Here is a 15,008-nt window from a genome sequence, read left to right on the forward strand (position 1 = left end):
CAAATTCGTTGGTAGCCCAAATATCATATAAAGATTGAAATAGACGAATAATAACCTTTCATTTTAAAAGTACTGGGGATTATATTCCCTGTAGCAGTTAGATAAGCCCGTGAAGAACCAAACCCAAAAAAACTACAAAAAAAAAATGGTGACCGGACAACTCGACCCAGCGGACAACTCGACCCAGTACAAAAACTAAACAACATATTGGCCGAAAACATGATGGTGAACAAAACTAAACTTGATGAGTCAACATTCGATGTGCATGCAAAGATGTTAGCATCAGTAAGGCATCAAATGAAAAATCAAGTTTGATTAAAACATTATCAAACTTGATTGTCACACCTTGACTGATGTAAACATAACTTGCTTTTAAAGATCAAATGATGAATTGTGTAAATCCTTTCAAATTTTGACATGTTTTACATCATACTTCCAATTTTGCTCCATAAGTATGAACTATTTGTAAGCCAACATGTTGGGCTTAATATCTGTAATGAGTTGAGTTGTACACTGGGTCGAATTGTCCGCTGGGTCGAGTTGTCCTCGGTCAAGTTGCCCTTGGTCGAGTTGTCCGCTCGGTCGAGTTGTCCGTTGCGTCGAATTGTCTTGAGTCGAATTGTCCGCTGGGTCAAGTTGTCCTGGAGCCCTCTATTACATTATAATAAAAATCCCTTTGCCTGAAATGACCAATCATGTCATGGCTGGAGATACGATTTACTGTTTGAGGCAGGTGCATTCCCTCAAAAGGACATTACGTACTTCAAAGAAAATACTAGTGTTATACTGGAAATAATGGATAATAATGGAAAAATGTTGTTTCAAAAGTGCACTTATCAACATCTAGATTGCTAAGGCTGAGGTAGGTATTTTATCAATTATCATGGTTTGATCAAAACATAAAAGTCTAATTACAACTATTCTAGGTTGCGTGAGACATCTCGGTTCCCACAATATCCTTTAAACAAAGTTGAAAAATTATTTCTTTTCCATAAGTAATGAGAAATCGTATAGAAACAAATCTTTTCAAAGTTGGAATGTTGAAATGAGAAAGTTTGGAGCTTCAGAGATACTCTTTCATTAAGTAATTTAGACAGCATGTTCCATCAGTTGTAGATCATGCTAGAGAGAGCACACCTTAGGCAAACAATTAAAGTCTTTGGATTCCACGTCCCCAAAATGTGAGCTCCTATTTCCAGGGATCCTCATTACCTCTTCCATACGTAGCCTTCATGTTCCAAGGCCTATTTACAGGAACCAGGCGCGGACTCTCAAATAAATGGCTTAATAAGTGAAACTTTTTCAAATGCCAAAGTACCAATTCTTTGATGCCTAAATCAGCTCAGAATGAATGTAGATAGTTGATGAAAAAAAATCCAACGTTCGTGAGCATACCTTACCCATAATTTGTGTTCAAATGGAATGATATTCCTATGGTATAACAAAAAGTATGACCCTGTTCATGTTATGGCCTTCGCAACAGCGCATATCATTGCTCAGCTGCTCTGATCAAAGAAACAACACGCTTGCCAGTTTGGGGTCTAGTAAGCCAGATTTGACGAAACCGGCATACAGAGACAAATCAGAGGCTGACTGAACACGACTCTTTCGCTTCGAAAATTTCCACTTAAAATAATTCGAATTTAATTGGCGCGGTTCGATTTTTGCCCAGTAAGACGACGTCAGGTGCCACGATAAAGAATGATTTCATTTTGAAGGGGGGAGGGGGACGAATTTTCTAGTCTTTTATCCAAACTTGGAGCATGAACTAGAGTATTTTGTAAGGCTCGCCAGTCGGCATTCATTTTAATATTTTAATGTTTCATTTCTTCCTTGGATTTTTATACACTTAGTTTCCAGTTCTAAGCTCCAAAAAGTGGCATATTTTTATCTCTTTTGTTAACCTCTGGTCATTTTAAGAGTTGCACAATGACTTGATATGGAAGTAATTTACTCAAAATTGATCTAACTCTTGAGTTTCTTCCTTAGAGAATAGGACTTAGTTTGTAGTGTTGCTGTAGAGGGCCCAAGTTCTTGAAAGGCAAGAATCTGCTAGGTAACGGTGGATTCTGCAAATCAGAAAACACAATTTTTATTTTATTTCTAATCAATGATGAAACAGGTTCACTAGCAGATCTTTTTGGCTACCATAGAAGTAATTTAGAAACCCTTGCATCCAATAATAAACACCACAAGCTAACCCACCCCTGGCAATATGCAAGTTGATATTTGAATATTTAATCTGTGGATAGGTATCAAATCAGATTTATCACCTTCTGAATGGTCATGGTTGATACATATCCAATATCTTCCCAACTCCAATAGATTTCAGCGAATCAAAATTAGATTTCGATACCCCCTCAAGTAGATGCCATTGTAACACTTCAAGATTTTCAGTACCACCATCGCTTGCATCATATCACCAAAGCGTCAAAAAATTGAAAGATCCGTGTCATTAATTGTGCGGTAAACTTTAGTCATTTTTGGTCTCTCATCCTGTTGGTTTTGGCTGTAGAGCTCATCCACAAATTGGGAACCCTGACAACGCAGTACTTACTTACTCAGCAGCTCAACAACCGAGGAGACTGCGTGTGTGAGAGTGAGTGAATGCTGGAGATTATCTTCCTCCTCCAATGCTTCGCTTGTAGTCACCTCCACACCTATTTGTTCCTCAGCCACTGCCTATCTCCTTCTCGGTCCCTATCATGAATACATACACATTAACAAATGAGTCCTGAGGTGTTTTAAGTAAAGCTCGGTGTAACTCATGTGCGTTAAATGACTAGTGATTAAAGCACAGCCCATTCCCAGTATAATAAAGAGTGAAGAAACCGCTTTTCCTGCCCGCACAATGTCTGCTCGAAGGTAAGACACAAGCTCTAACGGTCCCTTGTCAGTTATACCTCTTTAGCCGCAAAAGGCGTGTTGGAAGTGTTAGCTAGCCCGTTACATCATAACTAGTGTAGAAAAAGTATTTTGTAGAGTATAATCAGAGGCGTCAGTTGATTTAACTTGTTTGAAAAGATCGTTGAAATAGAAACGTCGAGGCCGCTTTACGGGTGATCTTTGATAAGGATTGCATGATATAGTGTTTCTAATACTTGAAATCCGTAGGAATTGCATGAAAAACTAAAGTCGGCATTGGCTTCAAATGTGTTTGGATACAAAACTTGATTGTTACCGACCAAGATATACCCGTGGCAACAAAGGAAGGTTCCGAGATGAAGGGGGCCATTACTTCAAATAGTTTTTGTTCCACAATCTTTCTCCCATTTTCTACTGTTATTGGCAAGAGGCGCAAAATAACTCCCTATTGTGATTGTTGAAGCAAACCAGACGCTTATCACGTTAGATGGCGCTACAAATAATTACTGAAAGGTTACTTCGCATGTTTCAATTGTCCACTCTACAGGGTGGATTTTATAAGGTGTTATAGAATTTGCTTTGGCTATGATGGCTATATGATTAAACCATTTACTTTCAAAATTGGTGCCCTAATTGCCAACAACATTCTTATTGAAATAAAGCTATAGCAACATTTGTTGAATAACAACTTTCGAAGTATGGAAGCCAAACGTGAGCAAGTCATTACTTTTCCTCATGCCTGGCACTCAAGGCTGGAAATGCAAATATTAAAAATAAAACAAAACTGAATTGTTTCTTCATCAAACGAGCAATTGATTGGTATGAGAGGACTAAATCAACTCAACCAGCCAACAATCATAATCCATCCTGACCAGCAAGGCCATTTGGGACAAGATTTGTTCAAAGTCATCCAACTGAGCCTGCCTGTTGTGAGGCTGGCCGTAGGTGTTTTAGTATTTTTTAAGGCCAAGAGCGAGTAAATTGACAAACAATTTTTTTTAATACTGAATAGGACTCAATTGAAAAGCGTAAATCCAGAACCTGATGTATCTAGAGCAGTTTTCAAACAGGCAATATATGCTTGTTTGTACCTGTTTATCCCAATCACCCTGTAAGTTGCCCTGCTGGTATTGAGTTTTCCATTTATTCCCAGTAAAGCTACCTTGCATCAAACAAATCTGGTTTCTAATGTCTAGGCCAACCTTGACCTCGTTTTCCGGATAAGAAGGAAACCAAAGGATTTATTTCATGTTGCCTGAACTATTTATTTCATCTAAATGTAGCGCAGCATGTGATAAAAGTATGTTAAAGAAAAAAGCAGTTAAACATATGGTGAACCAAGTCTTGTGAAATATTTTCAAGGTCATGCACTGAATATTCCATCAAAAGTTCATGAGAATTGTTTATTTATTCTTTACTTTTGACTCATTTGAACGAAAAAAGTCCCTTTGATAAAGTCATAATTGTTTGATAATTTAATTGAAAAGAATAATTTTTGCGTCTTGAACTGCTGGGAATTCCATTCCTAGTGGCGGAAGGAAGTCCTCAAAAAAAACCACGCTAATTTTGGGAAGATATGGAAAAACACGTGAACATTTAAAACTCTCACAAAATTACACATCAATCAAAATGAATATTTAACATTAAAACTCTCTACTCTACTGCAATAACCAAGATTTTCATCATTTACCTCTCCCCACCTGTTTATGTACTATCTGCAATTTCCCTCTTCACTTTTTTTCATGTGCACTGAACCAATACTAGTCAAACTCAATGTGATACCACACTCTAGTCAACTATTTTATCAGTCTTGACCATTTTATTCTTTTATTAATCGATTTTTGTATATGATATTTATACATACAGTTTTATACATTTTACAATCTGACATGACCAAGAGTCGCAATAAAGTTAAAGATAAAAAAAAAAATAGCGCCAACTTTTTGGCTCTTGGAGTTGTTACAGGGGGAATGAATAGTTTTCTTAAAATGCTACATTTTGAAATCATGGAATATTCGGGAGTTTACTTTCTAGTTTCTTCGTCAGACATACCAGGTGGCCCACACTAAAAACCACCTATAATTATATTGATAATAATAATAATAAATTATTATTATTATTATTATTATCTTTATTGCGACTCTTGGTCACCTCATGGCGAAAAAAATAACTATAAAATAAAATATGATGTATAGACAATATGCAATGGTTGTCTTTTATAGGGCTAATCTGATCTGCTATCCCGTTGGGGGACCCCTCAAGGGATCTACATCCTTTCCACTCTAATGAATGGCTTTGGTTTTACTATTGTAAAGTAATAAATCTTTTTACTCCAAATAGGTTGACGTAGCGTTAAAGTGAGTGATTGGCCGCACGATTAAAAGTTGAGGAATGCCCAAGGCCCCGTTTTTGTCGTTTAACTTAGTGAATGAGTTTGTTCCCAACTTGGATCTTCAATAACAGGTTAATTGTTCAAGTCCTTTTAAATGGTAACCTTGACAAATGACTTGCCTCCAGAGTGTTTGTAACTCTAAAGATCTAATTTGACACTATTTACGATGCTTATAAACTATCAACAGTCCATACAGAGGTTCTGATGTTTTGGGTCTTTCAGTCCTTGATTCTTCCAATCCAATAACGAAGATGAAAAAGCCACTATTTTTTGGCAATCTTTTACATGCCGCTTTGCTGGTTCAAATGGGCGATTGAATCCATCAATGAAGTAGTTCAGCCTTGACTAGGTTGAGAATGCTTTGTTGTTTTGAGGTAAAAACCGTCGATTCTGTCTGTTCTCCCACAGAACAACGCCCTCTATTTTCAATCGGCTATTGTCAAGTTCCCATACAAAAGAATGCTACGACTGTTTTTCTCCCTTCCATCCTGACTCGTATTCTTGCCAAATCTCGCATTTGAAGGGCTGGAGATTCAAATTTGGGATGGGAATTTTTCTCTCCGTGTCCATGATCTCTTCCAGAGCATCTTCCACCAGACCCGGATGGTTGAAGGAATTAGAGATCTGTGGGTGCTTATGCGTTTTTTCCACCACTTCTTCTTCTTTCTCTTTTTTCCCGTTTGTTCGCAACGCCTGTATGCCAAAGAACCGAAGAGAGAAACGAATATTACCTGAAGGGCCATTTCCCTTATTGTTCAAGAACAGAGCCATTGCGGCCTGATAGGTTCTTCAAGCATAGGAAAAGTCACTTTCAGGATTGAGGCAGTCATTTGGTGATCATGGGAACAGTCAGATCAATTTCTTGTCTTCGCGATTCTAGAGGAGAGATGAACGTCTTTTTGGGGTCAATGAAAGCCAATGGACAAAAAGTTTGACATAAACAAAGACAATTTGGCTCCATGTGCATCCACAGTGCTTCATTGTTTCGTCAGAACAAGAACTTGTGGAAGAGTGGAAAAAGAAATAATCAGTTGGATCTGTCTATCTGTCGCTTGACAATGTGATGTGTGTGTGTGTGTAGTCCTAATTTCACTTTCCACTGAGTGACAATCAAGAATTGAGGTCCACTTGAACATCTTCATATGACAAATTACCGACATTCTGACCGCTTCATTATCTTCATGTCCACGAGATACACCGGAGAGCAGTTCTGGTTCAAACGGTCCCACTGGTCCCACCCACTCCTCTAATGAAGCCCAAATCTGAAGAACCATTGAGTCACGAGGAGCGACTCACTATAGGAATAAAGTGCTTTAGAACCACCTCACTGAAGCGCAGACAATAATTAAGAAGTGAAGATGATGAAGATTTTGACCCTTGGCACTGAAATGACGTAGTTGAAATTCTGATCCAGTACCACCATGTTCTCTGCCAATGAAGACAAGTTTCTCTCCTTGGTCACTCCCCGACCTTTTGTGTTGTCCCAAGGCCATAAACCTGCGAGTAGCCTGAACCCCGAAGTCCAGCGGTGTAAAAGGCCAAGTTTGGTCGATTCCAAGCCGGTGTTCAAGCGTATAAGTCAGAATTCGACGTCATGTGTCAAGTTGGCCACTGTCCAAACAACGGATGTTTATCTATCATCTTTGGTAGTGGAGGAGAGCCCACAAATTAGCGACTTGAGTTGTTGTAGGAGCAGTTGTGGTGGTTGTAGTGGTTGTGGTGGTAGCCTTCCGACAGAGAGGCTCTTGGGTATCTCAGAATGTCCTGGAGAAAGTTTCCATTCATTGCTCGTCGTCCAGCGATATTCTTGACCAAATTTACTTTCTTTCACACTCGACTTCTCTCCAAGTCCATTCTGAGATACTCAAAAGAAACGTTGGGCTTTTTAGACGACGAGGTGCGTCTGGATGATTGCGAATCCCTAGTCAGTCGGGATCATCATGATCCAGAGAGTGCTCCAATCGGTGACATGTGTGATTGCAGCTGTTTGTTGTGCTTCAAACAGGCCAATAAACTGGGCCGGAGTAAAGGGTAAGCACCACTAAGTAGAACAGGTTGACCCGCCTTTTTTGGAACTTCAATCTAAACTTTTGATCTTTGAGCAAAAACTGATTGAAGATTGTGTGCTTTGGGAAGGGATCAATTGAGGGATTAAGAGGAACTTAGTAGCAAAGATTTGCCGTATAAATATGCATGCCCTATTTTTGAAGCGGTGGGTAAGATTACTCCTCCTGATTCAATTTTTTTCTTTGTTGATTCATTGGATCTTAAGCGATAAGGGAGAATGAAACTTCCTTGCAAGTCAGGTAATGCCATAGTTCATAAATATTTGGTCATGTAAAATGTTCGAATTCAATCACGTTTTGATATAATGACCAGGTCGGATTTATTTTCCTTTCAATTTTGACACGAGCCGTATTGTTTATTTTTTCGCTTTACTTTCACTTCAAAAAAGTGTATTCATATGCTAAATATGCGAATAATATTGTTTCGGGACATAGGACGGTTAATGCATATTTTGGCCGCTCTCTACTGATAAACATCAGCTTCAAGGAAATAGAATCACTAAATTTGATTTGTAGGATTTTCAGTAAATGGGCAGAGTTTTCGAAAGAAAATTTTTTTTTCTGACCTTGTACATGTCTGAAAATTGATACAGGAGGTTGAATTGAAAGGAGAGGAGGGATAGAACAAGAGAAACCAATATATTTTACGATGTATCGTGACAATCATAGCTGCTTGCTTTGATTTGGCCTCCATAGATATTTTTCTACAATCCTCTGAATTCATGTACTCGATCACAACATGCCATCCAAAACTAATCAATCATTAATTATGGTCCAGTTTTCACAAAAATATGATTAATTGCAGTAGAACCCAAGCATTAGAAAGGTTTTTCAAAACAATCCTCATTGAATACCCTCAATATGATCAAATGCTTAACGAATTCCATAACACATAAATTTCCATTTTTCCGAAAGTTTCTTTATTTTTGCAGCCCAATTCACCTAGAATGAAATTGATGCACGCTTTGCTTTTGGCACAATTTGCTTCCGAATGTAACTATGTGTACATCTTTAGTTTTTGGACTACTTTGGACGACCCTCTTGATTAAGCATGATGTGGTTTCATTAGTCGGCATAATGGTCTGCCAAAATCTGAGGGCACGTGAGATGTGAGCCAAATGAGGCTGTGAGCAAATTGTGTACGCCAAAGGTTGCCAAAACCGGACGATCAAATTTGGACATCCCAATGTTTTCTTGAACCAGTTCACACTCAATGTAAAAGTATTCTTCAGGCGCATCAATATTCCATCCGACAAGAATGTAGCAGAAAATGAGATCGGTGTCAGATAGTGGAATCAGAAATGTTATAACTTGTCACGATTGGGCCAGTAAACTTGGACTCAAATGGCATCGATTCCCAAACCAGAATTCTCATGTATTTTGCGTGGGTTGCGATATTGTTAAATGATACTAATCCCAAACACATGTTCAAGATTTGCAGTTGGCAAGAAACCTCCAGACAACAGACAAAGAACTGATGGCTTCTGAAGATTTTAAAAAGTGTTTTTAAAACTAATACACTTTCATTCAACGTGTCTTTGCCTCGTTACAGGTGGTTCCACCCAAACCTAACTGGAATCGAAGCCGAAGTCTTATTGAAGGAACGAGGCGTGGAAGCCAGTTTCTTGGCACGCCCATCACAAGGAAATCCAGGGGATTTTACACTCTCAGTCAAGTAAGTGGCTTCTAGTAACTCTGTAAAAAAGGAACGGTTTTTGTTTGTGAAAGTGCGATGTGCAATGTGTTTTGTTTGTGATTTTAGAGCTAGGAATGACGAGGTTCGGCACATAAAAATCCAGAACACGGGGGATTTTTATGACTTGTATGGTGGAGAGAAGTTTGCCACTCTTTCGGAGTTAGTGCAATATTACACTGAAAACCAAGGCCAACTCCGAGAGAAGAATGGGGATGTCATAGAGCTCAAATTCCCCCTGAACAGTGCTGACCCCACCACCGAAAGGTAAGGCCTGGTTTTTCTTTCAATCATTGAAAAGTCCGTACTATAATAAGTTAGTTTTTGCCTCCAATCAGATGGTTTCATGGACATCTTAGTGGCAAGGAGGCGGAGAAATTGTTGGAAAAGGGAAAAAGTGGAAGCTTCCTAGTCAGAGAGTCTCAATCCAAACCTGGTGATTACGTTTTCTCCGTTCGGTCTAACGACCGAGTCACTCACGTTAAGATTAGATACAACGTAAGTATACAAACGAATAGAAAACCTACGTGTGGACGTCTTCAAATATGGACACGTTTTTTTCTATCTCCATATAGTGGTTAAGATGCCTTTTAGAGTTTTGATGGGAATTCCCAAACACATCTTGGCATTTTTCTTGCTCTGGAAATCAGAAGGAACATCTTTGATTCTATTGCTTTATGGAGTACTAGCCCGGATAAAAATCTTACATGCTATAAATCAGTATAAAAACTGAAAAACCTAATTACTGCACATTGGGGACACACTTAGTTAGCACTAACTTGGAAATTATGACACAATCTATCAAACCATTACTTAAATATATGGGATTTAATGACCCAATTTACATCGTTTCTAGCTCCAAAATGTCACGGTTGTATATATCTTCACTTGAATTCCCCCCAAAATGATCAAGATTTACACCATCGCAAAAGTAAAAGATTATTTTTTATTTTCTTGCATGATCTCAAAATAGCTCAAAATGCCATATCATGTTACTTAAAACACACTGAAAATGTAATTTTTTAAATTGTGTTTTGCAATCATGAAAAGTAGACTTAGTTACAAATTCGCTTGAATTTTGAAGACAATGCATGCAACAAGCAATTTTATAGATTTGGGCTTTCCTTAAGACTGTTGAACTAATTAAAAACTTTTTCGTTGAGGCTTTATACATGTGAAATTTGCAGTGACTGTTGAACTCTGTGTGCTATAAGACGATTCGTAAATAATTTTGCGGCGAAAGTTTGTATTTTTGGAGGATTTTGAGTACGGGTAAGATAACATTTTGAGCTATTTTCAGATAATGCAAGAAAAAGAAAAGAATGGTCTTACTTTTGTGATAGTAAAAATTAATATCATCTATTTGGAAATTCCGGTGAAGATATAACCGGGGCATTCTTGAGCTAAAAAATGATGAAAATTTCACCATTAAATCACTTTTAGCCAAGTAATGATTAAATAGATTTAGTGCTAACTAAGTGGGTTCCCAATTTGCATTATTATGGTTTCGAAAACTTATGTTTTTATATCAATTTTTAGGCATGCAAGGTTTTTTATGCGGGCTAGAACTCCATAAAGCAAGAAAATTAATGTTGTTCCTAATGATTTCCTGAGCAAGAAAAATGCCAAATTGTATTTGGGAATTCGTCTGGAAACTTGATAGGGCTTTTTGATCATTGTGTCCAGCAAGCAAATTGTCGTTTTTTCTTTGAAATGTAGTCGCTTATGACGGAATTCTCGGCCATTTATGTAGCTCAATTTGTAGTCAGGTTTATAAAGGATGCCTTGTCACTGGCAGTCTGATTTTAAAACCTAAGAAATGGTAAAGCTTAAGCTAGTGCACCGGTTTGGAAATTATGATCGGAATATAAATCTACATTTTTTTTCTTCATAATAAGAGATGGTTTTGAAGGTTTAGATGGGTTTGTCTTTTTCTTACCGCCAGCGGCAAAAAGATTGCTATGGGCCTTTTTGCTTGCTAGTAGCTACTAAGACTAGTTTGGGCCGAAACGCATTTTTTTCCTTTTTTAAGCACTGTTTTGGTCTGAATCACGAACATTATCGATTTTGAGTCAGAACGTAGGCACACATTCGAAAAAAGAAAAAAATAATAACTATTTCTTCAAACATAAGGTTAAACATAATCCACGGGAGACTGATTGTCTCTGGCTCGTACCATCTCAGTAGGTAAAATTCTACTTAAGGTATCAGCTGGGTCGATCTAACGAGGTTAAAGTACAAAACTTCTGTTAGCACTCACAATTTAATAATTGACACCACTTGTTCAAAATTCAGTTTTTTTTTTCATATTTATTGCGGTGGCAACCTTTTAATTTGTTTTGACCAACTGTAATGTCAATAAACAGCTAATTTTTACAAAAACACCGTTTTTAGGCCAAAGATGCAAAATAAAAGTAGAAAGGTGCAAATAAATGTGGAAAATGCAAATATGTAAAAGTGTGGGCTTAAGTGACCAAAAAATATTCTCACCCAATTTGCCCATCCTTACCTATTACACTCGAAAACATAATAGTCAGTCATTGTTTATTTTATCCACCAAAAAGCTAAAACTGCCAGAACCCTTTACCTCAGTCTGAGAGCTATTCACGATCAACGCCCTTAAAAGCCCTATTATCCAAATCTTACCATTGATGATTTCACTTCATTTGCAGAAAGGCAGATACGACGTTGGGGGTGGTGAGCCTTTTGATTCCCTGTCAGATTTGGTTGAGTACTACAAGAAGAATCCAATGGTGGAGGAATCCGGCACCGTGGTGCATCTCAAGCAGCCTTTCAACGCCACCAAAATCAACGCTCGTGCCCTTGTCCTCCGCGTCCAAGAGCTCCAAAAAGAAAATGGCTTTGTGCCTTCCAGTGGACCCCCGGGAGGCAAGGCAGGTTTCTGGGAGGAATTTGAAGACCTACAGCAACAGGAATGCAAGCATTTGTACTCAAGGAAGGAGGGCCAGAAGCCGGAGAACAAGAACAAGAATCGCTACAAGAACATTCTGCCGTGTAAGATTTGGAACATGGAACAGCACTGTGGAACGAATGTGTCTGAGCTGTTTTTGTCTATTTCTAGTCGATCATACCCGGGTCATTTTGCAAGACACAGATGGCTCTCCGGGGTCAGATTATATTAATGCCAACCGCATTCAAACGGATGATGACCTCATAACCAACGTGGGCCCTTCGCCGTTCCTGGAAACGACCACACCCCTCCGGAAAAAGTCTTTTATCGCCACTCAAGGTTGCCTTCCTTCCACCCGAGCGGACTTTTGGCAAATGACTTGGCAGGAGAATACACGAGTGATAGTGATGACCACCAAAGAGGTGGGGATCATGATCATTTCTTGAACCTTATGCCTTTGGAAAACAGTTGCTTCAACCTTTATTCTTCGCCTTTTAGTTGGAGCGGATGAAGCCCAAATGTGCGAAATATTGGCCGGATTTGGACCAAACGGAGAGCTATGGGAAGTTCACCGTGCAAAATGTGTCTGAAAATGCCTCCCAAGATTACACATTGAGGGAATTCCTTGTCAGAAAAGAGGGCTGTTTGGATGAGCGGACGATATTTCACTTCCATTTCCAGGTGAGCGCCATTTCTCTTCAACTAGTAGAGGTGGATAGTTGGGTCAGAGTTAATTTAAGTCTTTTCTCGTGTTAAGGCTTGGCCAGATCACGGTGTACCCAACGATCCTGGTTGCGTGTTGAGTTTCCTTCATGATGTAAATGCCAAGCAAAATTCATTGGAGAAAGGTTCCGACGGACCCATCATCGTCCATTGCTCGGCGGGAATTGGTCGAACCGGCACATTCATCGTCATTGATATGATTATCGATCAAACTAAGTGGTTTGGACTGGATTGTGAGATTGATATCCAACGAACGATCCAGATGGTCCGAAGCCAAAGGTCGGGGATGGTCCAAACCGAGGCTCAATACAAATTCGTGTATATGGCGGTTCAACATCACATTGACACCGTCGAACATCGATTACGCGCAGAAAAGGTAATGTTTAATTATTGGTGGTTTAGACGTGAAACTAGAGTGATCAAATCGATGTAGTCTTGGGTTCAATGGCCTTCATTTGGGAAACCATGCTGGATTACTTCATTACTTCATACAATCCTATAATGGCAACGTCAGATTGCCCAAACAAAACGGGAAGAGGGACGGAGGATTGCTAAATAAACTACTCGTGATATCCCTTGAAAGCGATTTCTTTTCCGGATAATATGTGACCCGGGTCAATAATTTCCCATCAGATTTTGATAGAATAAGACAAGAAAAGCACAAACGCAATATAATTTGATAAAGAGAATCGGCCCTATCGGCCATTTATTCGGTAGAGGCTGAATCTTTTTAGTCCAGAACGTAAACCATATTTCATGCAGCGTAAGGCCCTTATACTTTATGGATATGTATTAATAGAATTGTGAAGAGCTTACCTTCGCGAATTGTTGCAAAAATATCATTATGTAAGGTCACAATCAATAATAGTGATTATCAATACTATGTTCGACAATAATCTTCATTTCCTTGTATTGAAATGATTATAAGCAATATTATAGTCAAATATTGACGGCAATCTTTTTTTTTGCTTCCAACTCTCAAACATTCAATCCATCCTTTTCGTTTTTCGCTCCTTCAGACTTCAACCAGAGAGTACACGAACATAAAGTATTCCAATGAGTGCAACTCCCCCTTTATGGGTCCTGACGCATTCGCTCCCTTGGGTCATTTCCCCGCCCTTTCCGGGATGTCGCTCAATACCACCAATGCACCCACCTCGCCCTCGGCCACCTCAATCATAGCTGGAAGCCATTTTGCCAATTTCAGCGGGAGTCACCCTGAATTAAGATGTGACGCAAGCCGTCACGGATCAACAGCATCAGAAACCGGCCTGCCAAGGTAAGGGTGTCCGTTCAGCTTGATTTATTAACCATTATGCCTTTGATATGTAAGAAAACCTTTTTTTTGTTTCAATGCAGGCCTCCTGATGAGATTCCAAAGCAGCTGTATCATACTGATGGGCACAATGATTTGAAGTCGTTAAACCCAAATATTGGGCCCTTACCCGCATGCCCTCCACCCGCTCCACCTAGGAAATGAAGGACCACTTTGGTGATTTAGGCTAAACTACCTGGATGTAACAATGTATAAGCCTGGAAATTGGTCGTCTCTTTTCTTGACGTAATGCTAGCCACAATATTTGCCATCCTTTTGCATTGGACTAATTTGATGAGATGGATTAATCTAGCCAGAAATATTTTGCTTGTGCGGTCCTTCGACTTCTCCCGAAGCTACATACATTGGATGTACACTTCTTTTACAACTTATCTGTGTCAAATTGGAAGGAACTAGTTCCCGACCTCTAACGAAACCTCGCTTTTTGCTAGTGCACAATCCGGTGGAGATGACAACGTTACTCGTGTAAATCAAACATATGGTGATAAATATATCTATGTATGATGATAATAAACTTTCAAATGTAGTTCTTGAGTGTTCTTGTGTCCAGTTTATGGAAAACTGGGACGAAATGTGCAGTTCGTGAATATTTAATCCTACTTCCTTTGTTTGCGTGAGATGTGGCTTTTGTCGTTGTGGTCAGTTCCTTCTTATTGAAAGGAGAAGAAACACCCTCCACCAGAAACGAATCGTGATTTTCCCCTCAACGTCTAACCTGTATTTGTTCGTTTAAAATGGCAGCAATTATTGCCCAAATGGCGGCAAACAATCGCGAACGGAAAAGGAGGGCTTTGGAGCAAAACTTTTGCCGCATCCAAACCAATAAAAGCTCAAGTATATCCCCGATGTTCGATCGGTGCTTCGATCCCACCAAACATAATCCATATATCAGATCAAAGACGGCCAAGGAACGACGGATGAAGGCTTTGGAGAAGATCACTGGTAAGTTGAAGCCTTTTCTAAGGCGCCTTTAATTTTTTTGGCATGCCTTTAACATGTGTAGTTCAACATTTTCAGCAAAC

General features: G+C 39.1%; 1 protein-coding gene across 4 annotated transcripts; it reads left to right on the forward strand.

Moving 5' to 3' along the window:
* The first annotated feature begins 2,521 nt into the window (after positions 1-2,521).
* Positions 2,522-14,512, forward strand: LOC131881946 (tyrosine-protein phosphatase non-receptor type 11-like). 4 transcript variants are annotated; one of them, XM_059228940.1, is made up of 11 exons: positions 6,679-7,006; positions 7,147-7,288; positions 8,876-8,998; positions 9,086-9,283; positions 9,355-9,514; positions 11,689-12,031; positions 12,099-12,349; positions 12,426-12,608; positions 12,685-13,026; positions 13,670-13,929; positions 14,010-14,512. In XM_059228940.1, the coding sequence occupies exons 1-11, from the start codon at positions 6,679-6,681 to the stop codon at positions 14,128-14,130; spliced, it is 2,451 nt and encodes an 816-aa protein (XP_059084923.1). In that variant the 3' UTR covers positions 14,131-14,512. The 4 variants fall into 4 exon arrangements, with proteins under 4 accessions (XP_059084925.1, XP_059084924.1, XP_059084923.1 ...); XM_059228942.1 differs by lacking the exons at positions 6,679-7,006; positions 7,147-7,288 and adding an exon at positions 2,522-2,865; XM_059228941.1 differs by lacking the exons at positions 6,679-7,006; positions 7,147-7,288 and adding an exon at positions 5,279-5,328.
* Positions 14,513-15,008: the final 496 nt, after the last annotated feature.

Source organism: Tigriopus californicus, chromosome 6 (genome assembly GCF_007210705.1).
Source record: "Tigriopus californicus strain San Diego chromosome 6, Tcal_SD_v2.1, whole genome shotgun sequence".
In the NCBI taxonomy this organism is placed as follows: domain Eukaryota; kingdom Metazoa; phylum Arthropoda; class Copepoda; order Harpacticoida; family Harpacticidae; genus Tigriopus; species Tigriopus californicus.